Genomic DNA, 27,830 nt, shown 5'->3' on the forward strand with positions numbered 1-27,830 from the left:
GCACATTTATCTAGGTTTAACGTTTAAACATTGTTATATGCTTGAACTGTTTCAGTATATCTATAGATTTTATTTTAGGCAAGTCGTGATGATTTGAGAAGGCTAAATTGATCAAATATGGCTATGATCAGCCTGCTGTCTGTTGCTGGCCGCTTGGTCGTTACTTTAAGAAAACAAAAATGCTCCAAATGTTTTTCTAAATTAACTTAATAAAAAAACTAAATGAAATCTAATCACTTGGCCATTACATACAAAACTGAACTCTTTTAATAGCTGAAACAGCATAATCTGATTTGGGAGAAGGGGGAAAAAAGACAGGCTCGGGTCAGACTCGGGCTGCATTCTGTCAAGCTCTCGGACACGGGCCAGGCTAGGGCCTGAGCGTCTAATTTGAGACCCCCCCCCCCTCCTTTATAGGAGGGCCCGAGTGAATATGCTGTCCAGGGGGCCCAGAATCCGTAGCGGCGCCCCTGCCGACAGCAGCTAGTAAATTAGGTGCGATCACTTTAAGAGACAATGCATCCAATATGATACACATCTTGATTTTTTTTCTCAACTGTTTGCGTTCACTTAAGTTTACGTTGTCTCCCTCTATGTGTGCTCTTTCGTTGCGACGCACAGCAGTGGCACATTTTTAGGATGGCCTCAGACAATCAGTTGAAATGAAAGAGTTGCGCAATAGCACTGGTCATCAACAGAAACACAGCGTGATTTTCAGAAAGTCAGTGCTTCGATCACAACACAGAGGGGGTGAATTTATGAATGAACGTGTGAAAGTTCTGTCACAAAGATGTTGTTACGTATCCTCGCGCTTTAAGTGGGTATACGGAAATCCTTGACCTTTGCTAGTGGGTATACACCGTATACCTGCGTATCAAGCAGACTACACCACTGGATTACTCCTTTAGATTCTATATTTTTTACTTATAATCATGCTGAGGATGTGTAGTTTTAAAAATATGTGATATATTGGTGAATGGCACCGGTGTTATCTCTTCTACTCGTCAGTGCTGTTTCTAATACTAAGTCTGTCTAACAGTTTTCTCCTCCTAATCTCATTCATATCGCTTTAAAATATAGCATTCTCTGTTGAAAGGACATGACAACCCAAAACCAGACTTCTTTCGCCCCAATGGAAAACATATTTACACTTGTTCCCTATCCCCTATATAGTGAATGTGTCATTCACCAGAAAATACTAATTCTGTGAACAAGTGCCGCAGTTTCACCATCTATTTAAAGTGCGGGGGTGGGGCACTTCGGATTCTAGAGCGCATTTGATTGGACAGAAAGTTTGAGAAGTTGAAAAGCAGGGTGATGTGATGTCATCAAAATCATTGATCCATATTGGCGAAAATGAAAGACTTCAAGTTTGTTTAACTTTGCCGTTGTTTTGGAGCACACAAGCTTAGATAACCTTAAGGCTAACATATTCATAATAAAAGCAAAAAACTTCCAATTTAATGGGGACTTTAAAGCATAAAAGAACATAGTCTTTTTTTATTAGACAATAGATTGATAATGAAGCAAAATCAATCATTCATTGATTTTCATATTTACTCAATGTTGCATGTCTTTTAAGAATAATAATAAAAAAAATTTAAATTAAAATTTTACATTTTTTTTTTATTTAATATTTAGAATTAGACAATGATTCAAAATAACAATATGATATATGTGACCCTGTCTGTGAAATCCAGGCTAAAGTCTAAAAATCAAATTATAAGATAAGCATCAAAGTTTGATTTCAACCATTAATTTCACTATGATTTCAGTCTTTGACATGGCCTCAGTTAATATTAAAGATATCAAGATTACATTTTCACAAAATGTTCTTTACCTTATGAAGTATGATTTTATGTAGAAAATAGTAAATACAAAATTACTTTAGCTGGGTTTTCACAGCCAGGGTCTCACACACACACACACACACACACACATACATATCTATATATTAGGGATGTGTGCATCTCATGACTCAGGCCGATATGATACACATCTCGATGCATAGCCAACAATACATTAAAGATACATTTGAAGCAGCTACCGATGCAATGCTATATGATTCACCCCTATTACGATGCAGTGCGATCCGCTTTCGCTTCGATTCAACACAATGCGATTCGATGCAATACGATGCAATGGAGAAAACTTTTAATGCCTCTAGGCCCGTTTCATAAAACAAATTAACCAAATAAGCTAGGCTTATTTCAGTTAGTCTGACTCATTGTCAAATGATTTGTTTCCATAAAGCAAATTTAACATAGGCCTAGATCAAGGTTAGTCACTGTGACAACTTTTGCTGGGAAACTAATCTGGTCTATGTAACCAGGTTTTAATGACAGCTGTACCTTTTATAGTTTGCAGAACAGATAACATAAACTTTAGAACATTACAATCTAAAATTGCTCTTTAAAGCGTTAACATGACTAAATTAAAAGTTAAAATCACTTAATTAAAAATTAAAATAAAGAAAATGACTATTTTAACTGCTATAAGAAACACACATTAACTAATTTTGATCTTAATAATTAGTACTGTACTAGCTTACTTTTTTTAACAATTATTTTTGAGAAAATTTTTTAAATAATAATAAAAACAAAAATAGTAATCCCCCTCCACCCACCCACCCTGTACTAACTTACATTTGATTTACCCATTACAGTAGTCCCTTTACAGTTACTGCTATCAAAAAATTCCACTAAAGACACGTTTAATGTCCAACAACAAATATTTTAGCAAAATTTATATTTTACTCGCTCCTATTTGACTGCGTTCTGTCTGTTTAGCGCGTATGCAGCCTCGCCCACTCCTGACAGCAAAATAGACATGTCTGCATGACTTTCTAACATTTACAAATTAAAAATATACCTGTGACATGCCAGTCATGCACTGAGGAAAACACAATGTCTCAAATGCATTAAAGAGCACAGATATATTCGCTGTTTGCCATTGTGGATTGATCTGATCCATGATCGACATTAAAGGCTGCTTAAGAATAAGTGTGCACAAATTAGTGAGATTGTGTGAATTTAATTTGTCGTTTATGGAACCGCTTTAGACCCGATTGATTTGTTAGGTTATTTTAAGTCAGGTTTTGGGCTTTAATCCCTGCTTTTCCTCGGGTCTCCATGCTTTTGTGATTCATCATATTCACGCAGCAGTGGTGTTGAGAGAACGTGCTTTAGACACAGTTTAGAGAGGAGAAATCAATCTACATATAAAATATTGGTCACAGATTATTGGTCACTTTCTAAATGATAAAAGTATAGCGCATCCACTAGTAATTATATATAAATAAATCGGTTTTTACTAGTGATGCACCGATCATGATTTTTCCATGGCCAATACCGATTTTTTTACAAGCAAACTGGCCCATACCGATTTCCGATTTTGTTTTTTTTCTTTAAGCAACAAACAAGAAAGAATTAAAGTATACATAAACAAGATGTTTATTTGGTATTTAACAGGCCAAACTGGCTTTTGGCTATTGAAAACAATAACTGTAACCATCTGAAATTAACGGCAGTAACTGCACAGTAAGTACATTCAATACAAACAAAGTTGGTATTGTAATTTATCTCTTGTTTTTAAATTAGGTTGAAATTACATAAAACTGGCCTTAAATGAAAACATGAACTGTAACCATATGAAAATGCAACTGCATCGTTACAATCCAAACAACAAACATTAAACAGTCCAAACAAATATGTTACATAATCAGCATTCAGCATTTGTTTTCGTTTTTAAATTTGGCATAAAGTAAAAAGGTCTTCTTTGCCAGTGAAACTAAATAAAACCAAAGTAAACTATATGAATAAATTATTCCAAAATATTCAATCAAATAATGTTTTGTGCAACGCGTAAAACAAAGATTCTACAGCAGGTGCTTTTTTAAAATCAAATTAAGTCAATGTAATTTTAAGGTAAAATAAAAATAATCATACTGTACAGAACTGATGTTTACTTCTGGCTTTTCAAAAGTGCATGCAAGTTCTTATTTACAAAAAGAAGCATTTCAGCTTTGTTACAAGTTAGTCTGTTTCGTTTCTCATCCAACATGTGAGAAGCTGCGCTGAACAACCGTTATAGCTGTCTACGCTTGTGAAGGGCGCAGACAGATACGCTCGCGCAACTTCAGCGAGTGCAGGAAAGAGGCTCTTATTTGTGCGCCAGTACACCAATGGCTGTTGGCTTCTTGATACCTGTTTTTCCTGTGTTTGTTGTGCTTGTGCTGAACGTCTTCCACACAAATGACATGTTCGCGAATTATTACAATGTAGTGTACACGAGGGCGCACTTCCATAAAAATCGGGATATAAATAACTTGTAGCTGATGCACACTTTCTAAACCGAGGCATCACATTGTTAACTTTTTATATATATAAAAAGTTAACAATGTGATGCCTCGGTTTAGAAAGTGTGCATCAGCTACAAGTTATTTATATCCCGATTTTTATATATATATATATATATATATATAAATCAGAATGAGCTTTATTGGCCAAGTATGTTTACACATACAAGGAATTTGTTGTAGTGACACAAGCTCCACAGTGCAACAGAAAGACAGCAACAGGACAGGACACAGATAATAGAATAATATCCAAATAGGCAATGTACAAAGCAGCAAAAACGCAATATATAATATAGACAGCTATGTATGTACAGGTCAAGTATGTGCAAATTAGAAATGAGAAATAAAAATAAAATAAGTGAGTGTGGTGAATGGATAGTGTATTATAGTTGTGTGTTCCACGTTTATTGTTGAGTGTTCATGAGATGGATTGCCTGAGGGAAGAAACTGTTCCTGTGCCTGGTCGTTCTGGTGCTCAGAGCTCTGTAACGTCGACCAGACGGTAACAGTTCAAAGAGGGAGTGTGCTGGATGTGAAGGATCCAGAGTGATTTTACCAGCCCTTCTGCTCACTCTGGATAAGTACAGCTCTGGGAGAGTGGGGAGGGTTGTACCAAAGATTCGCTCAGTAGTCCAGACTACTCTCCGTAGTCTTCTGAGGTCAGATTTGGTAGCTGAGCTGAACCAGACAGTTATTGATGTGCAGAGGATGGATTCAATGAGAATTGTTTCAGCAATTCGGAGTAGAATTGTTTCAGCAGCTCCTGTGGCAGGTTGAACTTCCTCAGCTGGCGAAGAAAGTACAACCTCTGCTGGGCCTTTCTGACAATGGAGTCTATGTGAATGTCCCACTTCAGGTCCTAGGAGATGGTGGTGCCCAGGAATCTGAATGACTCCACTGCAGTCACAGTGCTGTTCATGATGGTGAGTGGGGGGAGAGCAGGGGGGTTTCTCCTGAAGTCCACAATCATCTCCACAGTTTTGAGCGTGTTAAGCTCCAGGTTGTTAAGACTGCACCAGATAGCCAGCTCCTTAACCTCCTGTCTATAAGCGGACTCGTCACCGTCCTGGATGAGGCCGATCAGTGTGGTGTCGTCTGCAAACTTCAGGAGCTTGACAGAGGGGTCTTTAGATGTGCAGTCGTGCGTGTAGAGGGAGAAGAGCAGTGGGGAGAGTACGCAACCCTGAGGAGCTCCAGTGCTGATGGTACGAGTGCTGGATGTGAATTTACCAAGCTTTACTAACTGCTGTCTGTCTGTCAGGAAGCTGGTGATCCACTGACAGACGGAGGTGAGGATGGAGAGCTGGGTTAGTTTATTCTGAAGGGTTTCTGTGATGATGGTGTTAAAAGCGGAGCTGAAGCATCAGCCACATTGATTTTTTTTGTACAACAGCTTATGTGATACTTCATAATTAAAAAAAGGAATATGACTTCTGGAACCCAGGCCACTGGGCCAAGAATATGGTGGTCACTGTTGAGATTTATAAAGGTTAACGAGGCGTGAATGTCCATGCATCGGTCTTAGGATGTGTTAAACATATTATATATTGTTATAGAGAGCGAAAGCAGAGCTCCATTGATTAGGCGAGCCTACAGCCAATTACATTGACTGTTAAATTCATTGCAGGTGGATGGGAAAGCTAACAGTTAAATAACTGAAACAGCCAAGCTTGAATTTCTGCCCATTCAGCATGCTGTCGCCTCATGTGGTGTTTACTTGTGTGTGGTTAATACTTTCTTTTTCTTCCGACCCTCTCCCCCTCTCACTATCTCCTTCGGTTTACTTTCATCTTTCTCTCCACGCTATTTCCGCATTCTCTCGCGTGCTATCTCATCCCGGCTGTCTTTCTTCTGTCCTCTCCTCCCTTTTTGGTTCGCTCGCTTCATTTTGGTTCCATTCAGACTTCAATTTGAATGCATTCAAAGGGCCTTATTGGCAGGAAAGATAAACATTTACTTCATGGAGCCGGAGAAGGCCAATACAAAGCAAGCTGTTGACAAACTCAAACACAGGCAGCCCAGGATTGACGGCGGCTTTAGGAATGAGACTCTTGATCTTTAGGTTGACTTGTGTCTCTGTTTTGTGCTGCCCATGCATGCACACACACACACACACACACACACACACACAGACAGACACACAGCAGACTGGAGTCTTTTTGGCTCTATTATGCTGCATTCGTCAAGCGTTCAATCTTTCTCGCTCTCCTCTTTGTCTCCCAAAGCCATTTCTGAGTCTGTTTCTTCTGGCTGCATTCAATTCTCTCTGCTTCTCTGTATTCTGTTGTAGGTTTACTTGTGGTGAATTGTTTTATATCGCAGCATGCGGCCTGTGCCAAGGTTGCTGTACAAATAATAATTATACGTCACTTTGACAGACTTGGTTGTAAAACTTCTGTCTTGGTCTATTTTTTGTACATTTTTGATTTCCCTGGTAATTCGTTTACCGTTTCATTTGTATACATGCTCATTTTTCCACACATGCACCTCTTCTGAGATTGCTTTATCTGTGAGCAGCATACCATATTTTATTTTATTTTATTCATGCACAGTAATAATTTAGGTCTATATCAGTCCTGTTTAGGTCTACAGTCACCTGAACACATTTGAATTGAAAGGTCTGTGTTTATTTTTATGCTTGCATACATGCACTTTCCTCCTTGCCTGAAAAGTTTTGAAAAACCACTCATGTTGTAAGCTCATGTTATTCTTCAATAAAATATATAGCAGCCCAGAATTACTATGTGAATCAATGGTAAGTATACAAACACAATAGACCAGATGCTTTAATATTTTCTGTCAAAATGCCAATTTTGAATCATCCATCATGGTTTTAAAAATGTGGTTTTCGGTTTCCAGTTAAAAACCTCAGCAAGTCACTGCAACTGCTGCAAATATGTTTTCAGGTGCTAATAAACAGCAATGTACACTTTGGCAACTGTCCTGAATATTTTATCACATCATATCCACAGCATCTTGTGCATGGATTATATTACAGCGCTGGGACAAGTAACCGGCATTTTGGTATATCTCCTTTCTTGATGTGTGCATGGGAATATAAACCTGTGTTGTGTGTTAGTAAAGGGCATTGAAAAAACAGGCATATTATGTTTAAAAGTGGCGTGTTTGTGCTGCTTGTAAACCAAAATGGTCAACGAGGAAGCCTTTAATAGCTTAAGCGGGTGATGCAACACATGGACAGAGTGGTGTGGACAACAGCCAAGTTAAACAAAATCAAGGACTATGTATGGAATGGAATAATAGCTGCTTCCTGCAAGTTGTGCATTATATACTATATGCTGAATATTTTTTATAGTGTGCATTTACTCAATGCAGTGGCTAGCAGAATTGTTTTCACATGACCTCAATATGTTGCATGTTTGCACTGAATAATATTAAAATGCTGCATGTTTAATTCAAATTCTAGCATCTACTGCAGTTATCTAGGTTATTTTATTTTATTATGTCGTAATTTTATTTAAAATGACCCTGGACCACAAAACCAGTCATAAGTAGCACGGGTATATTTGTAGCAATAGCCAATAATACATTGTATGGGTTAAAATTGTTTTTTTCTTTTATGCCAAAAATCATTAGGATATTAAGTAAAGATCACATTCCATGAAGATATTTTGTAAATATGCTAGCATAAATATATCAATACATTTAGTAATATGCATTGCTAAGGACTTAATTTGGACAACTTTAAATGCGATTTTTCTCAATATTTAGATTTTTTTTGCACCCTCAGATTCTAGATTTTCAAACAGCTGTATCTCAGCCAAATATTGTCCTAATAAACCATACATCAATGGAAAGCTTATTTATTCAGCTTTCAGATGATATATAAAGCTCAATTTTGAAAAATGGACCCTTATGACTGGTTTTGTGGTCCAGGGTCACATACATACATACATACATACATACATACATACATACATACATACATACATACATACATACATACATACATACATACATACACACATATATATATATATATATATATATATATATATATATATATATCAGTGTTGGGTGTAACGCGTTACTTTTAAAGTAATTACAGTTACTTATAAAATACTTGTTACATACAGTAAATAATTTCAACAGTTCTAAAATTAATATTGAATTTGAAATCTAAATTTACTGTCTAAAGATAAAATTTAATGCAGCGGCTTTACCCTTCCAGCACATTCACTTTCAGCTTTTCCTGATTCACAGAGAAACCTTAACTACTCAGATACATATAAGACTAAAATCAATAGAATCTAAAAAGCTTGAAGTGTCTTCTTTTAAATTCAAATCAAAAACTAATATTTCTGATTATGTAATCCCTATGAAAGCGAGGTACAGTCTTTCCTGTATATGAAGTGTCTACTTTTAAATGAACAAATTAAAATCAAAAACTAATATTTCTGATTATGTAATCCCTATGAAAGTAAAGCGAGACCAGTCTTTCCCGTATCTGAAAGCTTGAAATTTCTACGTTTAAATGAACGAATTCAAATCAAAAACTAATATTCCTGATTATGTAATCCGTATGAAACTAAAGTGAGGTACAGTCTTTCCTGTATCTGAAAGCCTGAAGTGTCTACTTTTAAAATCGAAAACGAATGTTATCTGATTATGTAATCCGTATGAAACTGAAGTACAGACTTTCCCGTATCTGAGCTCATGATATGTAGTCACCTGCACACAAACGCCCTCACCTAGATACCCAAAAAAAAAAAAAAAAGATAAAATCAAGATTCATCCTAATATTTTTGAAAGAAGACCTACTATCAGGAATTTACCTCATAAGAGCAGCGCGATTTGACATGGCTTTATTCAGCAGAGAAGATCATTTATGTCATTTATTCTTATTGGTTAACGTGTTATTTTTACATAAACATGTACGGATTTTACTAGTTGGGCTTTTCCTGAACATCTTGCCAAACTGAGTATTTCTATTTGTTATCCAAACGTTACATAAAAAAAGTTTAAGTATTACAGTTGTTTTAAAGCTAAAAGGTTAAACTATTCTATGTTTGACTCTAATTCAAAGAATAAAGAGTTTAATTTCTATTAAGGTTTATATGGATTTTAAGATGTAGCCTAATTAGCGATTTGAATAATTAAGTTACTTATTGAGTAACTAAGTTACTTTTCAGACAGAGTAATTAGTAAAGTCATTTAAATACAATATTGATGAAGTAATTAATAACTGTAATCAATTACTTTTTGAAAGTAACTTACCCAACACTGATATATATATATATATATATACTCACTACTACATCTTGGATGGCCTGAGGGTGAACTATGGGTGGAGTGAATCTTTTTGGTGAACTGTGCAGCACCTTTAACATATCAAAAGAAATGCTGATACTGCCTTTTTCCCTTTTTATCTCTCTTTTTGAAAAACATCAATTAAACAGTTAAACTAAAAATTAGTAATGCAATCTTTAAAAAAATCTCAAAAAGAATCTCCATTTTTCATATTGTACATTTATAATGCTGTGATGTCGAAATTCACTGGAAACATTTAACATGACAATTTAATATTTTTTGTATTTGTATTTAATTTTTATTTAGCCAAAATAGTATGTATTTAGGCATAATAGAATTTTAATATCAGCCCATTATTGGTTACTGGCTATAACATGACAATTATTATCTGCTTTTCGATATCGGACAGAATTTTAATACCGTGCATCCTTAGTTTCTTTCTTAACTCTGTATGTCAGTGGATGACTTCTCACGCATAATTTCGTACCTGCCCTCCAGGTGGGGGTGCAGGCAGCCAGACGACCTTTCTCCATGAGGAGCAGTGGAAGATGCCGGCTCTGCCAGCGCTGCTGCTGCTATCGATTCACCTCCACTTCCTCCTCCTGCTGTTGCTTTTGCTGACCATGGCCCCGTCCTCTCACACCCAGGCACCCTCTCTCGCAGCCGTCAGGATGGGTGAGTCCACCACTTCCTGATACAAAACACACACAATTGCATCTTCACATCATCTCTCTGTTTCTAGGGTGTCTCTAGTGATTGCTTTACTGGTCCAAGTCAACACTATGGGATCATCTTGCCTGTTTTATCATGTACCCGGTGAAAATAGTACATTGCTGAGAGAATCTCCTCAAAAAGCCACATAATTTGAGGTATCATTCGTGTCAGTAGCACAAACGGTGTTGGAAAAGTTAATAGTCAGGGATAATAGTAATAGTACTACTGGACTTCACCTATGCAACTGCGGCATTAACCTCATCCACTTTCTACCCATTAGAAGGTCTAATTCTGCCTCAGTTCTTCCAGCTTTATCTGTAGAGATCATGTGAAAAATAAAACACTTTTTAATTGGAATAAGCAGCGGTAGAGTCTCCTGATAACCCATATTTTTTTCTTGTAATGGAGGCAGCAAGCATCACAGTGAAGCCCACCTTTATAGTGACTACAAAGCTTGTTCTTGATTTAATGTTTAAACGCATCTTTTGATGTACTGACATCCTACTAGGCCTAATCTTTTTCAGCGAAACACCTGTTATGCAGAACAGAGAGCGTTAAGTGATTATCTTAGAAATGTATGTTAGGATCGTTTGCTTCTACTTTTTTGTTGATTTATCAAAAATAAGATTAATCCGTTTTGAATCCATTCAGAGCAGAGTTCAGGCGAAATTAGCCAGTATTATCGGATTCAAGCAGGAGCCTTTTTCAAAGTGGCTTGTACTCGGCTGTTGCTTCACAGCATGTGACTGATTGCTTCAAGCATCAGCATGTTCGCCTTGATTATTGCGAACAATAAAGCATCAATTAATCTCTGGCAAGCCTCCAAAGAAAATGCACTCAATAGCACAATCTAATCAGTTCAAATCGCAACATGCGACATTCGTTGCAAACTTGTTTCTGTTCAATCCTGATGAGTAACTCCATCTTTTTGCAATAACAAACGCAACTTCAGTCGTCAACATCAGAAAACTCAATTAAATTCAAGAGCAGAAACAAAACACAGAGCTTTTTCTGTTCCTCTTCAGCTGCTATTTTAGATGATCAGTCAGCGTGTGGACGTGGAGAGCGGTTGGCATTGGCTCTGGCCCGAGAGAACATCAACAGTGTGATGGAGGGCCCGGCACGAGCCCGTGTGGAGGTCGACATCTTTGAGCTGCAGAGAGACTCTCAGTATGAGACGACAGACACGAGTGAGTCCAACAAAACGACTACACACACACACGTGGTACCCTCATCAAACGGCATTCACAATTTTACTTCTGTAATGTGAAATATTTTGAATGAAACCTCAACAACTTGAATGAAAATCCAGCAAATTGTAGGATGGGAAAGGATTTTATTGGAATTTGATTGGATTAAAAAAAGTGGGCATTTTAGAGGATGCTTTTGAATGGAAAGTCAAAGCTGAAGGTCAAATTTATTTTTGTATTGTTATTATTAATATTATATTATTCCGTGATTGTTAAGGTGCCCTTGAGCAAGGCACCGAACCCCCAATTGCTCCCCGGGCGCTGCAGCATGGCTGCCCACTGCTCCGGGTGTGTGTTCACGGTGTGTGTGTGTGTGTGTGTGTGTGTGTGGATTTGTTCACTACTCACTGCTGTGTGTGTGCACTTGGATGGGTTAAACGCAGAGCACCAATTTCGAGTATGGGTCACCATACTTGACAATACGTCACGACTTTTTAAATGAAATGACATTTTATGAGGATTTCATGAAGCACCTACAATGTTCTAAAAAAAAATAGTCTCAAACAATGATGAAAACAAGTCTGAAAACAATTTTTTTTTGTTTATGTTTTTTTAAACATTCATCTGAATTTGAAGGTTTAAAACTGGGCATTTTACAGGATGCTTTTTGGATGGAAAGTCAAGTTTGGATGATTTCTTTTTATAATGTATTGTTATTTGCTGTTATATTTTTTTTCATTAACTATTAAATTAAGCATTGACAAGATTTAATAGAGGATGCTTTTTGAATTGAAAGCCAAGGTACAAGGTCAAGTATGGATGATTTCTTTTTCAAATGTATATTTAATTAATATACTATTTACTATCAATTAATAGTTAAATTATTATTATATTATACTGTTATTGTAAACATATTTAAACTACTGGCAAGATTTAATGCTGATTACCTGCAATAGTAAATTAATGCAATGCTTAAATGTTTTTCTTTAATCTTTTTAAGCCATTTGGCTGTTGGTTGACATTATTTTCACATTACAATTTGATGAAAAACATTTTTTTTTTTCTTTAGAATATGTACTTTTGAGGAGTGCACAATAAAGCCAAGAATAGAGTCAATTTTTAATTCAAGTTTGCTTTAACCATTGGACTAAAATGGACCGATAACACACTCACAGCATGTGAATGTAACAGGATAAAAGATTTTAATTTGATTCTAAATTAATTACATACCCATGTCACACATGCACAGTGCCCTGAACATTTCAGTGCAACACAGTTCAAAAGCAAGCAAGAAAAAAATCTTTTCATCTAAATATACACCGTGTGCTCTCTCTCCCCCTCGTTCTTGTGTAGAATTAGAGCAGCAATCTCCTGTAGGCAGAGCATAAATCTGTGTTGTGCTTATTGATGTAATTCATCAAAAAGAGCTTTGCATTGAGTCCTAATTTGATATATCATCTAGGAACAGGACACAGAACTGTACGGCATCCAAGATGTTGGCTTTTTCTCTGCCCACTGTAATGTCTGTCTCTCTCTACCCTGTCCCTTTCTCATTCAGTCTTGCTCTATCACCCCGCTCTCTATCTCTCTCTCTCATGGTATCTCTATTTATCTGTCTCTTTCTAATAATATATATCTTTACCCCTCTCAGTGTGTCAGATCCTGCCAAAGGGAGTGGTCTCTGTCATTGGTCCTGCCTCTAGTCCTGCTTCCGGATCCACTGTCAGTCATATATGTGGGGAAAAAGAGGTGAGAATGAAAGGAAGGGGCGTTTGCGTATGTATCTGTGAGAGCATTTCTTGAAATGATAAATTTATACTGCTCCTCAGCCACAGGCCCTTATTTCCTGTGTGCCTTTGCTTTGCTGCTTGAAAAGCATCTCCCCCTCTGACCTAATTTCCCTAATTTCCCTAATTTTCTCTCTCTTCTCCTTCCTTACGGTGAGAGATAGAATGATATATCAGCCAGGATGATTAATTGGCCGATATCTGGCTGTTTTACACAGTGTGGTCAGCACTTTTAATCTCAAATTGTCAATATAATTGAAACCTGGAAATTACTAAATAAATAAAAAATGAACAATGCTGTTTTAATGCAGCATTTCAAAGAAAAAAAATGACAATCGTCCAGCGATCTTTCAGTCATTCTGTCCTTCTGTCTCTAAGGCCTATAAATCCTTCAGGCCTAAAGACCAACATTTAAAGTCTAAATTCTAGTCAAACTTTGATTTTATAGTAAAAATTGCAGTTATATGAAATGCTTAGAATTTTAATTCTACTTTCCATTTAAATAGCAACATTCAGCATTCTGTCTGGTACCTCAATTTAAATGTTGGGATTCATTTAGAATCTTCGCACATCCCTATTGTCATTACTGCAAGTGGAATGCAACGATCATAGTAATTTATTATTTTATTTTTTTTGATTGGCATCCCACCACAAAATTTGGGGTCAGTCAGATTTGTATTTATTTATTTGCTTGTTTGTTGTTAAATTCTTATGATCAACACAGCTGCATTTATTTGATCATTTTTTTTGTGAAATCTTATTAGAATTTAAAATAGCTGTTTTCTATTTTAATTTATTTAAATTTTTACTATTTTTTACATTATTCCAGTCTTCAATGTCACACGTTCCTTCATAAATCATTCTGATTTGCTGCTTAGGAAACATTATTTTATTTTTATCAGATGTTAAAAACAGTTGTGCTGCTTCGTATTTTTGTGGAAACAATTTTTTCAGTTTTTTCAGGTTTCTTTGATAAATATGAAGTTCTGCACATTTTGTATGTCTCTCTTACCTGACATTCTCAGGTTAGTTAATGGAGCTCCTTCTTAACCAGCTGATGTTCTGAATCAGGTGTGTTTAATAAGAGAGATGTACAAAATGTACAGTGCTGTTGGTCCCCTAAGAACAAGATTGAAAACTGCTGCTTTAGCTATTGGCATCAGCCATGGAAAACCCCATGTTAGTCAATCCCACAATCTATTCTTCTAATCTTCCTCCTTATTCTTGTCTGTTCCTCCAAGATCCCTCACATCAAGATTGGTCCAGAGGAGACTCCGCGCTTGCCATATCTCCGCTTTGCCTCAGTGACGCTGTATCCTAGCAACGAGGACTTAAGCTTGGCCATCGGTGCCATCCTGCGCTCTTTCAGTTACCCGACAGCCAGCTTGATTTGTGCCAAAGCAGAGTGTAAGTCTGCAGGGAAAACGCAGACATGGTCAATTATGAACTGGCCATTCTGTCTTTCTGCTGTTACAGATCACACTGAACCGTTCATTGTGCACAGCACCCTTATAATTCATTTCACAGTAGCCGATACATGCCGCAGTTGATTTTATCTTTAACATAAGTGCATTATCTTTAGGCTTTGTGCCTATTATATGATGTTATTAAAGTCTATGCCACCGCTTCAGCAAATTACATGTTTTTATAAGATTAAACCTCTTTTTAGCTTTATACGTGTGGATTCATTTTTCTGCATGATGATGATAAATGAACATTATATTCAACAAACATGTTGGTGGTGTGGATTAGCAGTTAGCACACATACATTAGTTCATAGTGTGTATATAATCAACACAAATTCAAATTTGGTTTGCAACATTTTCCATTCATCTAAAAACTGAAGAAAAGTACATTAAGTATAAAAATAGAATAGTATGGGGTTTTACCACATGTAACCATGTTCAACTGTTAATATAGTCACGGTTGGAAACACTTGAGTACTTTACTTCTTAATTAAAAAGCACATCTGGCTTTCAGATGATTGTCACTGAAAAATGACGATGAGTAGAGCTATTGATCTGAGGGACCTCACATTGAGGATTGTGTCAACAAGCAAGCAAACAAGAAGAAATATTAATTGTATTTGTTCTACTTTGCTGACTCAGCTTAATGAGAAGTAGTTAGCGCACTAGAATGAAACGTATGTGAGCCGTTACGATGCTGACTGCAAATTGTTCTCTCGTGACTTGCTGATGCGAGCAGCTCTCGCTTGATTGGTATGGTCTGGATAATAGTGCTTTGGTTTTATGCACCACTGTTTACTGCTGTTTGCATATCTGCACTTATCCCATCCTTTTCCATATAATTATTGCAATCTGTGCTCGTGTTAAAGTATAAGCAAGCATTTGTCCGTTTAAAATGCAGGCGGTAACGTTTGGGTTTGAGTTCTCTGTGCGCATTAGCATGCATGGATGTGCTCATCTACCCATTGGTTCCTTACCGATGTGGATGTGTGTAAGAGCATGGATACATGGTGTTTGTTTTGGTTTTTTGAGAAAGCACTCTTTCATCACTTCACCCTGCTGTTATCGTTAGCCATGCATCTTGTTGACTGCAGTCCAAAATCAATGGCGTCACCATATGGATTTTGTGGTGGCTTAGAGCACAAATTTATGTACATACGGAATTAACTTTATTGGCTATCAAAGTCAATTAATTCAATAGTCACTGACTTTAATACGGAGGAGCAGGGTGGAAAGAAAGGTAAGGTTAACAGCAATTGACATTTTATTGAAGTTGTTAAAAGGTTTTAGATGGATACATGACATTTATTTTAATCACCACCTGATATATTTATGCTGAATGCCCATTCTGATGTACAGTAGGGGTGTAACGGTACATGTATTTGTACCGAACCGTTTCGGTATGGGTCTTTCGGTTCGGTGCGCATGTGTACCGAACAAATACAGTATTTTTTTTTTCCAGGAAATTCAAATAATAAATGGCGTTTTTGACACTCTTTGATGTGGCATGACAGATCGCTGTACGGTTTTGGGACGGTTCAAAAACGTGCTGGTATAAACCCAACACAAGCATTGACTTGAGCGGCTGTGATCAGCTCCGGTTCTCCGCAGACATGTGCAGAGCTGAGTGCGAGTGAATGCAATCATTCCTTCCGCTGTACTACTAGTTTTAATGCGAATAAACATGACTGAACATCTCATGCCTCGTGTAATTGCTCAATCAGTGTTTCAACCGTGGAAAGACATCAACAAAACTCAACAAAAAAGCATTTCTTTTACCTCAGCAAGTCAGCAGTGTCCACAGCGCGTTAGTTCACTAGAGAAATGAAGTCTAGAGAGGAGTATTTCGTGAAATATTACACGATATACTCACTATATTTTACTAAACCTGTTAGTCTTAATTATTTAATGTATTTTTAAATGTATCTGTTATGAAACATGCTACGACAGCCAGTGTGTAATTGAATGTATTTTAACAAATAGCCTAGAAATTTTATTATTAGTAAGTTAATTTAAAAACTGCATTATGTGCAATTTATATGTTTGCATACAATTATTTTTTAAAGTTGAGTGTTGATCATCTGTTTAAAAATAAATAGTAATTCAATTTAAGTTTGGGTTTAAACTGTTAGGCCTAATTGTAACATTTATAATGTAAAAGGGCTCCCTATAGTTTTAAGCATAAACTGAGGTAGATTTTTATCACTAAGAAAATGTAAACTATAACTAAATCTATTTAAAGAAAGAGCAATTTGTTCAGTAAACCACTGTTTATTAAAAAAAAAAATTAAAAAAGTTTAGTTTTCCCCCTAATCATACCGAACCGTGACGTTAAAACCGAAATACATACCGAACCGTCATATTTGTGTATCGTTACACCCCTAATGTACAGTCATTGTAAAAGAATTCTAATAATATTTATGAGTTTTACTAATTTTTCACAAACGCCCAGGAATATATGTTGGCAATGGGTTTTTTTTTAATGCTTGCATAATGTTATAATGGGGTTTTATGCTACATCTCAGGCCTGCTGCGATTGGAGGAGCTTGTGCGTCACTTCCTCATATCCCGGGAAACACTCTCAGTCAGAATGCTTGATGAAAATTTGGACCCCACCCCCCTGCTGAAAGAAATCCGTGATGACAAAGTTGCGACTATTATCATTGATGCCAATGCATCAGTGTCAATACTAATACTAAAGAAGGTATGTGTGGTCAAATAGGGGTCAAAAAGTCAGAAATTAAAATTACTGTTTTGATTTTTTCTGAATTCATTTTTTTTTCTTCCAATTTAAGTGAAAACAAATCGTGTATATTTACAGTATATATAATATATATTTTAATAATATGTAATAATTTCATAACTTTTATCTTTGATTTACAAGTACTTAAATTGAGTTTATTGCCGAGTTTAAATTGCATTTTAAATACCTGATTTGTTGTTTCAGATTTTAATATTCAACACAAGTGAAAAACAGATACCTGACATATGACTCAACTCAGTAGTATGATTTCTGATATATAACATCTCTTACTGTTTCTTCCTCTCTCTAGGCCTCAGAATTAGGCATGACGTCAGCCTTCTACAAGTACATCCTCACCACAATGGTAAACAAACCCCCTTTTTTTCACTTTCACCAATGACACACTACCCTTTCTCCCCTTAACCCATTTTCATCCAGTAACAGTGACGGCAGGCCTGGCCATTGACCAGCTCATCACAGATGCACAGCGCATGCATGCCGTTTATCATCATCATCGTGGATGAGGTGGATTATGTCCTTGTTTTGAGGTCGCATATGCTACTGTTGTGAGTTTAGGATTTTAATACGACTGTTACAAGTTAAAGTGAAGTAGGCTAAAGCATTTGACCTTGAGAGGCAAACTGAATCAAGGAAGATAAGATTTGAGACTGTTCAAACATAATGGTTCTTACGGCTTCAGTAAATGGCAAATATTTAAAACATTTAGAGATTACATTTGTTTAACTTGCATTTTTTTATGAAGTTTTTATTTATTTTTCTTCTTGGATTTGGGAGGAATCCAGAGTTCACTCTGCAGTAAGGCAGCAATTTAGCTGAGAGCATGCCAACCGAAAAAAGGCTAAAGATACATGAATAGGAGTATGACAGAAGATGAGTTGAATGACATTTTATTGTGAATGTTTTAATTTAGTAATGCAGCATTATGGCATCATAAAGAATTTTCTATCTACAGTTTTTATAAAGTGTAATAAAATGTAATTCAGTCTTTTTCTTTCTTAAAACTGCTCATTTAAACTTTCAAATTCAAGCTTAGCCTTTTATTAATCTGACTTTGGCAAGCTTTTTCCAAAGAACAGGGACAAATGCAGACAACCTCCAGGTAATACTGCAAATGTATATTCGATTCTTTGGTGGCTGTTGAGTGATGGCTTTCAGTAGCAGTCTTTAAAATTAAGTCTGCGTCTTGAATAAGCTCGTCATCTTGTCAGATTCACATTGCCAGCAATCTAACTGAGAGCAGATGGAAGATGAAAGATACTTGCCATTATCAAGTCCTTCAAAGAGAGTAACATTATCTGTCATACCTCCATTCATAAACTGTACGAAAAGCATCCTCAGGAGGAATCAAAAGGCCTACTGCTGCTGAAGGGGGTCAATGACAGAACAAGGACATCGTACGGCTTCGCTTGAAATGCACTTGAACTCTAGAAGGTCTTAAAGTGTTTGGAATCTTCTTGGGGACCAATGTATGCAGACATATAGGGAAGCTATTTGTGAAAAACTGAATGGGTGTATTTATACAGTAGGTGGAGTTGGATCCTCCTTCATCTGCCATATAGATGGCAACCGTTTGTGATAAATAACCTAAAAGCTGCTTTGCTCTGGCACCAATTGATGGATTCACCAATAGTTTCCCTGCTGCTGCTACACGGCTGTAGAAAAAGTCTTTGTTGACTTTACCATTGACAAACTCACTGCCTATTGTACCTCTTGGGATTATCCACTTGCCAGTAAATAACAAAGCACAAGAGCTGATTGATTTGGTAGACAAGGTGAAAGCCATGGTACTCAAGGACAGCTAAAATAATCATTTTTTTCTGAGCCCATTTTTAATATTTCCCTTGAAAGTTCCTAGTGGGTACCACTTATGTTGAGTGGAATTCTAGCTGGGTTGAATATTGCCTTCAGTAAATTACTATTTATTTATGGATGAGGGTTTTCCCAATCCCATAGGGAGCAGCAGATATTTGCAAAAACTGGCTGGGCTAATGTAGCTATTCATTACATATCAAAAGAATGATATGTAAATATTGAATTTGAGTGAAGCACAGATTTATTAAATCACTATAAATGTGTAATACAATTTTAGATTTATTATTATTATGTTGTATGTCACTGTTGCATCCATTTCTGTCATTTCTACAAGATTTTCAGTAGATAAATCAGTAGTTTTCAAATCAGTTCATTAGTAGCTAATTAAATTGGTTGAAGAATTTGTTTGAGTTTACTATAAATTTATTAAAAGCTGTGCTTAGGTTTGCAATCACAGAGGGTTGAAGACACACTACATCATTATAAGTCAAGGCAATTTCTAGAGAATGCAATGACATTACAAAAAATGCATTTTACTTTTAAAAGCTCTCAGTATACTCAGCTTTACTGTGCGGAGTATACTTTATATTCAATTCTTTACTTTATATTCAATGATTAAGTTCTCATTTTTACCAGTATGACCCTGAAAATTCGCTTCAATAACTATTACAGCAACTTCTTTACTATATTAATGCTTTTAAATAATATACAGACCGAGTTTTTATCCGTAAAACGGTCAAATTGAAATATTTATAGCATTAAAGCTGTGCTGACAAGGTGTTAGAGAATATATTCACCTCAGCTCAAGCTAACAGGATGATAAAACAGCGGCCAAGCGGGACTGACTAGCAGTGCTTGGTAAAAATACAGTTTATACTAAAAACTTGGACAAAACCATGAGTAATTTATAGTTAAACTGTTAGTTAAAGCGTTAGTTCAACTATTTCTAAATGCAAAAACCACAGCATTCTATGTTCACCGTATTTTTCGGTAACACTCTCTCTCTCTTCAGATTTCCCTGTTTTTTATATATATTTTAAAGACAAAAAAAATTATTTTCTTTTAGGTCAAGCAAAAATGGCAGTCTGTTTAGTAAATTGAATTATTTATGGCTGTAAAAAGAATGTTGAATGGACGTTTAAGGGGCTTATAAAGGCAAGAATAATACACAAATTCATTTTTTTTATCACTCATGGAAAAACTATAGAAATCTGAAGAGTTTCAGGCAGAGGTGGGTAGAGTACCCAAAAACTGTAAAAATCAAGTAAAAGTACTTCTAGAAATATTTACTCAAGTAAAAGTAAAAGTAATAGCCTGAATAGTTACTTGAGTAAGAGTAAAAAAGTATCAGATAAAAAAACTACTCAAGTAGTTAGTTACTAGTTACTTTGGATCATATACTGAATATAGTCTATTTTTATTTAGATATATAGATTACATTTATGTAATGTGTATACACACACACACACACACTGCCGTTCAATATATATATATATATATATTAATGTAATTTATTCCAGTGCAAATCAGAATTTTCATCAGCCTTTACCCCAGTCTTCAGAGACACATAATCCTTCAGAAATCATGTTGATTTATTATCAGTGCTGCTCTTTTTAGCTTTCTATTCATCAAAGAATACTGAACAAAATGTCACAGGTTCCAAAAAATATTAAGCAGCAAAACTGTTTCCAACACTGGTAATAAATCGATATATTATAATGATTTCTGAAGGATCATATGACTCCGAAAACTGGAGTAACAGCTGATGAAAATTCTGATTTGCATCACTGAATTAAATTATATTTTAAAGTAAATTATGTATTATCCTATAACCTCTGACACTGAAACCTCTGAAAACGCCTCACATGACTGCTCTGAACATAACGAAACAATGCATATTGACGGATCTTCTGTTCTGCAAAATGTAGCCTATATTTTTGCAAGCTTAAATATTATAAAAATATGAATATTAATTGTGTCTAGAACAGGCCACGCGCCGCTGCGCAGAGCTAACGCGGGTTCCGCGGGTGTTCATTTCATACTCTGTGACAGCTTATTTAATGTATAAATTATACATTGTATTTAATGTAAGGTACATGTACAACAAACTGGTAATGTCATAGTGGTATCGTGGCCTATACCTGTGGAACAGTAAACAGCACACGCGGTGTTCATTTAATAAAGATCTTCATATAGCTCTTGCAAACAAGCCTTTGCAGATGTGCTTTCAACTGACTGTAGATCCAAAGCCACGTCTTCAGCGCTCTTGATGTTCTTAAACTCTCTGTTATCTGAGTGAGAACCGCTTCAGAGACTCAGCGCGTGCGGCAGGGAACTGAACGAATCATTCAAACTGATTCGCGAACCGATTCACTGGTTTGATAAAGTCTTTAAACAGAATCGACTCAAAAGAATGAATCATTCGCGAATGGGCATCGTTCATTGCCCAGAGAAAAGTAGCGTTTGGAATAAACCGAAGCATTTTTAACTTGTATTGCATTAAGATAAAGTAACGAGAGGAGAGTCGCCCACAGTAACGAAGTAAAAGTACCGTTTTTTCTCTAAAAATATACTTGAGTAAGAGTAAAAGTACCCATTTTAAAATATACTCTAAAAGTATTAGTTACCCAAAAATGTACTCAAGTAAATGTAACGAAGTAAATGTAACTCGTTACTACACACCTCTGGGTTCAGGGTGTAGAAAAGTTGTGCTGGACTGAAAATTATGCATTGCTTTTTGTTAAATGATTTAGGTTAAGTAAATTAACATGAGGTTTATAACTTGTTTGTATTGTTTAGATTTGATGTTTTGTATTAAAGCTGTAGTCTACGATGTTGAAAATCAGTCGAGAAAGCCAGAATTTTTAAAAAACTCATCCCGCCCCTCCACACGCACACCCTTCCCCTCTGTGCTACCTGATCCCTCCCACCGGGAAACGACCTGAACAACGTCACTCAGTCAAGCAGGAGTAAACATGGAACAGAGATGTACCATGTGCGATGTCGGCTAACATTCCAATGCCGACCGGTAGCATGATCATGTTGTCAGACTGATAAAAAGCTATTTATGTAATACACCACACCATAAAAGTATAAATAAATGCTTACCTGCTCAACAAAAAGTCAGCCATGTCAGCGTCGGTTTTAAGTCCAAGGTTTCTCTGAAGCTTCCTCCAACGGGCAATGGTGGACCCTATATTGATTCGGCTTTGAGTCCGGCGTTCTTCACATTTTCTTTTAATCTCTGCTCTTTCCTCAATTGACTTTCTCTTTCTTCTAACCTTGACTGTTGGGGCGAGCAGGGGCCGCTTGCTGCTGTCTGTTTGTTGGTTTTTCTCCATTGCTGAGTTGATGCTGCCTACTTTCGCGCAAAATTTCATGTCGCAGGAGGAGGCGGGGTGGGGTGCGGTGGGTGGAGACGCGAGTGGAGCAGGGGATTGGATGAGAGCAGTTAACCAATGTAAGCTGTCCGGCCGGACAGCTTACATTGGTCAATTTCTCTGCGGGTGTGCACCCAATAGAGTGAATGGATTTTTTTCATTCTTTTTTCTCTTCATGTTATTAGGATTGTACTGTAGAACCATAACCAGCATCTAAACGAGGTTATTAATAATGAACAATCTTTGAAATCGTAGACCATAGCTTTAATAAATAAAGGTGTTATAATCACTCTCTTTCTCTCTCTCAGGATTTCCCTCTGTTGAGGTTGGATGATGTGGTAGATGATCAGTCAAATATCGTTGGCTTCTCCATGTTGAACAGCAGTCATCCTTTCTACCTAGAGTTCATCAGGAGTCTAAACCTGTCATGGAGGGAAGGATGTGATCTCAGCCCCTATCCTGGTCCAGCGGTGAGCTTACAAAGATAGACTTACTAAATAACACTAAATATGAGAAACATTACAACTCACAAATATATTAATCAGTGGCAATTCAGTATTAGGACGCAAACCCTTTACCTGTATGAGCTGTTGAGAGGTTGAGATTCTGCTAACATTCTTAAATCAAGCAATTGAAACTTGATCTGTCAGGAGATGCATATGAATAAAAGTGATGTATTTGGTAGCGTTTTTAAATCCAAGAGCCTCCATAATTTCAGTAATTTGATATTCTATTGATATTCATTGATATTCTATTGCTTAGATGGGGAAAAAATGCGAACTGTAAACCATAGCAACTACTAAGTCTATGGAATAATGAGACGTTATTTCTGCCAGAAGGTTTTTTCGAATGTGTCCAAATAGGATGTGTGCCACACAACCCAATTTAGGAACCTCTGTTAGGAAGACAGTTGCTGTAAGGCCCTAATAGACATGAAGTCTCCTTGCCCCCCTAATGACCTCATTTGCTGTCTTTCTCAATTCTACATTCCTTTATTCTCTTTTTCTTCTTCTTTCTTTCTATGTTCGCCTCGGCGTATCTCTCGTCTCGTTTCTATCATGCTCTCTCTCCACCTACAGTTGTCATCAGCGCTGATGTTCGATGCAGTGCATGTGGTGGTCGGAGCGGTGCGAGAACTGAACCGCAGTCAGGAGATCGGAGTGAAGCCTCTGAGTTGCACGTCTTCACTCATCTGGCAGCACGGCACCAGTCTCATGAACTACCTGCGCATGGTACGTGTCTCCATGGCTACACCGTTTGCAGCCATTTTCTGACTTCTGCGTTTGATGACTTTAGTGTTTAGTCTTTACAGCTGTTCTTACTGTATGCCACTTTGATGTCGTCTCTGATGAGCTGTAGAAGCCTAATCATCAGTGTCCTTGCTTTAATCTGGATTTTTTGTTGATGTGATTCTGTGTGCCACTTTTTATAGGCTCTGTTAACATGAAATTGACCTTATTTACTTTGTAAATATACGTTCCCTGTCTTATTGTGCACAGTTTATCAGAGCATGCTATGGAAACAAAAAATTCTTTGTAATCTATGCAGCGGCCCCCTTGGCGTCGATAAACAAGATTCAGAGAGTTTATGACGGTTGCTTTTCAATTTACTCTGCAATAAATCTAAACCTTTGCTAATGCATTATTGTGCATTGAGTGTCGCTGAGCATCATTTAACATCAAGAAACATTTAGCACAGTTCATCACTGTGAAACTATGCAGAAAACAGCAATAACAACAGCAAATGAACCAACTTAAATCTGAAAAAAAAATATTTATATATAAAATGAATAAATAGATAATATTTATGCACATAGATGACATAAAATTCTAATAAAATGATTATAATAAATAATTTAAATAATACAAATTCAATTAAAAAAATAGCTGAAATGAATTCACAGGTCTCATTTGCTATGCTACTACAACCACAAAACATCTTGTAATTTATGCAAAAAAATTAATGTTCATTTTAAAATAAATGCCTTTTTTCACAAGAAGCTGGAGTGCTTAATGAGCCGCCTTTGTCACAGAGCCCAGGACAATGTTCCCGGTTGTTCCATCCATCGACAGGCCTGATGATGACCAATGCAGTATAACTTTTATGTCCTCTGTGATGATTATACCCAGCCACAGTAATTTTACAAATGACATTAGTTTCAGAGCAATTATAGCTGTGCCCTTAACACCAGATGTGCATTGTTTATTGCAACCTGTCTGAAGGCCTGCTTGTATTTTATCATTCTAATACAGTTATTACACTCTGTGAGATACTAGACAGTGTTTTTTATGTTGTCTAGTCACAAGTGCGCTCTTTCATTCATTGTGCCCCTCCATCTGTTTTGCAGTTTGTCCATCACTCCATCATTTCAGCACTCCATTTGGCACCATCTCCACTCCTCCTCTCGTCCGCCATTCTCGGTTTGTCTCCATAACTCCAAGTGTTTACCTCCCTTGCCAATAATAATGAAAACAGTCATTATTTTTGCGATTGCATTTGGTGACACTGGTGAAGCAGAAGTGACACTTCACCTTAACTTTCTTAATCATCTCAAAGTTTGCCCTCTGGCTGTCTCTCTCTCTTTTTCACCGCCTGCGCTATAATTTCTACCATAATATTGTAGGTCAAAATTAATGCTATTAGTCATTCTTGTTTGTTAGCCTTGGTTTAAATCCCAACCCTCTCTCTCTTTTTCATTTTAGGTAGAGTATGATGGCCTAACAGGCCGCGTGGAGTTTAACAGCAAAGGCCAGAGGACCAATTACACACTGCGTATTCTTGAGAAATCCAAGGGGGGTCACAAAGAGGTAACGTGCGCGCACACACACACACAAGCTCATTCTCATGAACACTAACTTTGCATTTTATCCGGAATCACGGGAGAGGTTGTGAGGTCTAATGAATGGGTGGTAGCTGGAGTAATCACCACTTCACTCCTCTCTTATTGATCATAGTATTGATCCCTCGCTTCATGCTCTTTTATCTCTCCTTCATCCCCTCGTCTTATTCAATCAACTCGTTTATTCCTGCCTGTTTCCCTCCTGCGAGATCAAACATGTTTTTGAAAATATACAAATATTTGATATGATTCAGCTCTTTCAGTGCAGATTTACTCATGAAAGTACTTCTAACTGTGTCGTCTTTGCTATTAAAGCGAAGCATTATTTATTAATTTTTTTACTTCACATGTGCAGATCGGTGTCTGGTACTCCAATAACACGTTGGCTATGAACTCTACATCTTTAGACATCAACACTTCCGAGACCTTAGCCAACAAGACGCTCATCATCACGACAATACTGGTAAGAACCTCTCCAGATAAGACTCCATGGGCTGTGTGGGTTTGGCAGCACATTGGCAGGAGCGTTTCAGACCAGAGATCATTGTGAATTATAGTGCTTTTACAAATTTGCCACTCACTGGTACAAGCTTTTCAGATTCAAATATTGCACATGAACAGGCACGATCTTTTTAGAGCATCTCTCTAAACCAAATTCTGCATTAAAGTGTCTTAAATGTTATTATGGGCTCTACAAATGTTTGTAAAAGTAATCTATTATTTATATCAGGGAGGATATGAGATAATTCAGAAGCCTTGGTTGCTTACACAGATCTTATACAGTGTAATAATGTTGTTTCTTGAGTTTATGATTTGTTGATGATTTCACTGAACTGTTATCAATGATTTCCTCAGAGTTTGACTGTTTTGCTATTGCAGGGGATTTTAATATTCACATAGATAATGCAGAAATCAAAACTACAAAAGAAATTATAACTGTTTTAAACACTTTTGACCTGAGTCAGCATGTGCACGGACCCACACACAATCGTGGACACACTCTAGATTTACTCATCAGTAGAGGTCTAAACATCTCATCCATTGTAATCAAGGATGTAGCACTATCTGATCACTTCTGTATTTTCTTTGATATATTGATCTCGGTCACCACTGAATCTAGATCTGTCTCTATCAGAAAGAGATGCATTAACGAGAACACTAGTGCGCTATTTATGGAGGCAATATCATTAACACCAACCATTTCTGCAGACTCTGTTGATCTTCTCCTGGAGTCATTTAACTCAAAAATTAAGAATGTTATTGATGATATTGCCCCGATAAAGGTCAGCAAGAAGACGGGGAAACAGAAATCAATTTGGAGAAAATCAACAGCAGTTCAGAGCATGAAAAGACAATGCAGAAAAGCTGAGCGGATGTGGCGGAAGACGAAACTCGAAATTCACTATAGCATCTATAAAGACAGCCTTCATGCTTTCAATGTGGAACTAGCCACAGCTAGACAGACTTTCTTTTCAAACCTTATAAACAGTAACTTAAACAACACTCGCACTCTTTTTGCGACTGTTGAGAGACTGACAAACCCCCCAAGTCAGATTCCCAGTGAAATGCTCTCCGACAGCAAATGCAATGAGTTTGCTTCCTTCTTTTCTGAGAAGATCAATAATATCAGAAAGGAGATTGGCACATCCTCAAGTTATGCAGAGGTCACACAGATTCGACCGCAATTTCAAAAAGAAGTGACTATGTGTGTTTTTAAAGAAATTGATAACAAAATTTTGGAAGAAATAGTACAGCACCTTAAATCTTCAACCTGCTATCTTGACACACTTCCCACATCCTTTTTCAAAAATGTGCTTAACTGTTTAGAGGCTGATCTCTTAGAAGTGGTGAATGCCTCACTTCTTTCTGGGACTTTTCCAAACTCCCTCAAAACTGCAGTTGTTAAGCCCCTTCTGAAAAAGCGCAATCTTGATAACACCATGTTGAGCAACTATAGACCCATATCAAATCTTCCTTTCATAGGTAAGATTATTGAAAAGGTAGTTTTTAATCAGCTGAACAACTACTTAAAGTCAAATGGATACCTGGACAATTTTCAGTCTGGTTTCCGAGCACATCACAGCACAGAGACAGCACTCATTAAGATAATAAATGATATTCGCGTCAATTCTGATTCTGGCAAAATATCAGTGCTGGTACTACTAGATCTTAGTGCTGCGTTTGACACTGTCGATCATAACATACTTTTAGAGAGACTGGAAAACTGGGTCGGGCTTTCTGGGATGGCAC

General features: G+C 36.8%; 1 protein-coding gene across 1 annotated transcript in view; it reads left to right on the forward strand.

Annotated features, from left to right (window-relative positions):
• Positions 1 to 10,176: 10,176 nt before the first annotated feature.
• Positions 10,177 to 27,830, forward strand: part of LOC306847467 (glutamate receptor ionotropic, kainate 5-like) — a gene marked incomplete at its 5' end in the record, with an annotated part of 48,988 nt that continues 31,334 nt past the window's right edge. The window contains 10 exons of the mRNA XM_079381412.1: positions 10,177 to 10,303; positions 11,368 to 11,532; positions 13,184 to 13,281; positions 14,561 to 14,726; positions 17,311 to 17,489; positions 17,839 to 17,892; positions 23,050 to 23,211; positions 23,821 to 23,973; positions 25,444 to 25,548; positions 25,936 to 26,043. Of these exons, the coding sequence (XP_079237538.1) occupies positions 10,177 to 10,303; positions 11,368 to 11,532; positions 13,184 to 13,281; positions 14,561 to 14,726; positions 17,311 to 17,489; positions 17,839 to 17,892; positions 23,050 to 23,211; positions 23,821 to 23,973; positions 25,444 to 25,548; positions 25,936 to 26,043 (1,317 nt within the window). The remainder of the gene's footprint in view (positions 10,304 to 11,367; positions 11,533 to 13,183; positions 13,282 to 14,560; positions 14,727 to 17,310; positions 17,490 to 17,838; positions 17,893 to 23,049; positions 23,212 to 23,820; positions 23,974 to 25,443; positions 25,549 to 25,935; positions 26,044 to 27,830) is intronic.

This window comes from Barbus barbus (genome assembly GCF_936440315.1).
Source record: "Barbus barbus genome assembly, chromosome: 27".
NCBI classification, from domain to species: Eukaryota; Metazoa; Chordata; class Actinopteri; order Cypriniformes; family Cyprinidae; genus Barbus; species Barbus barbus.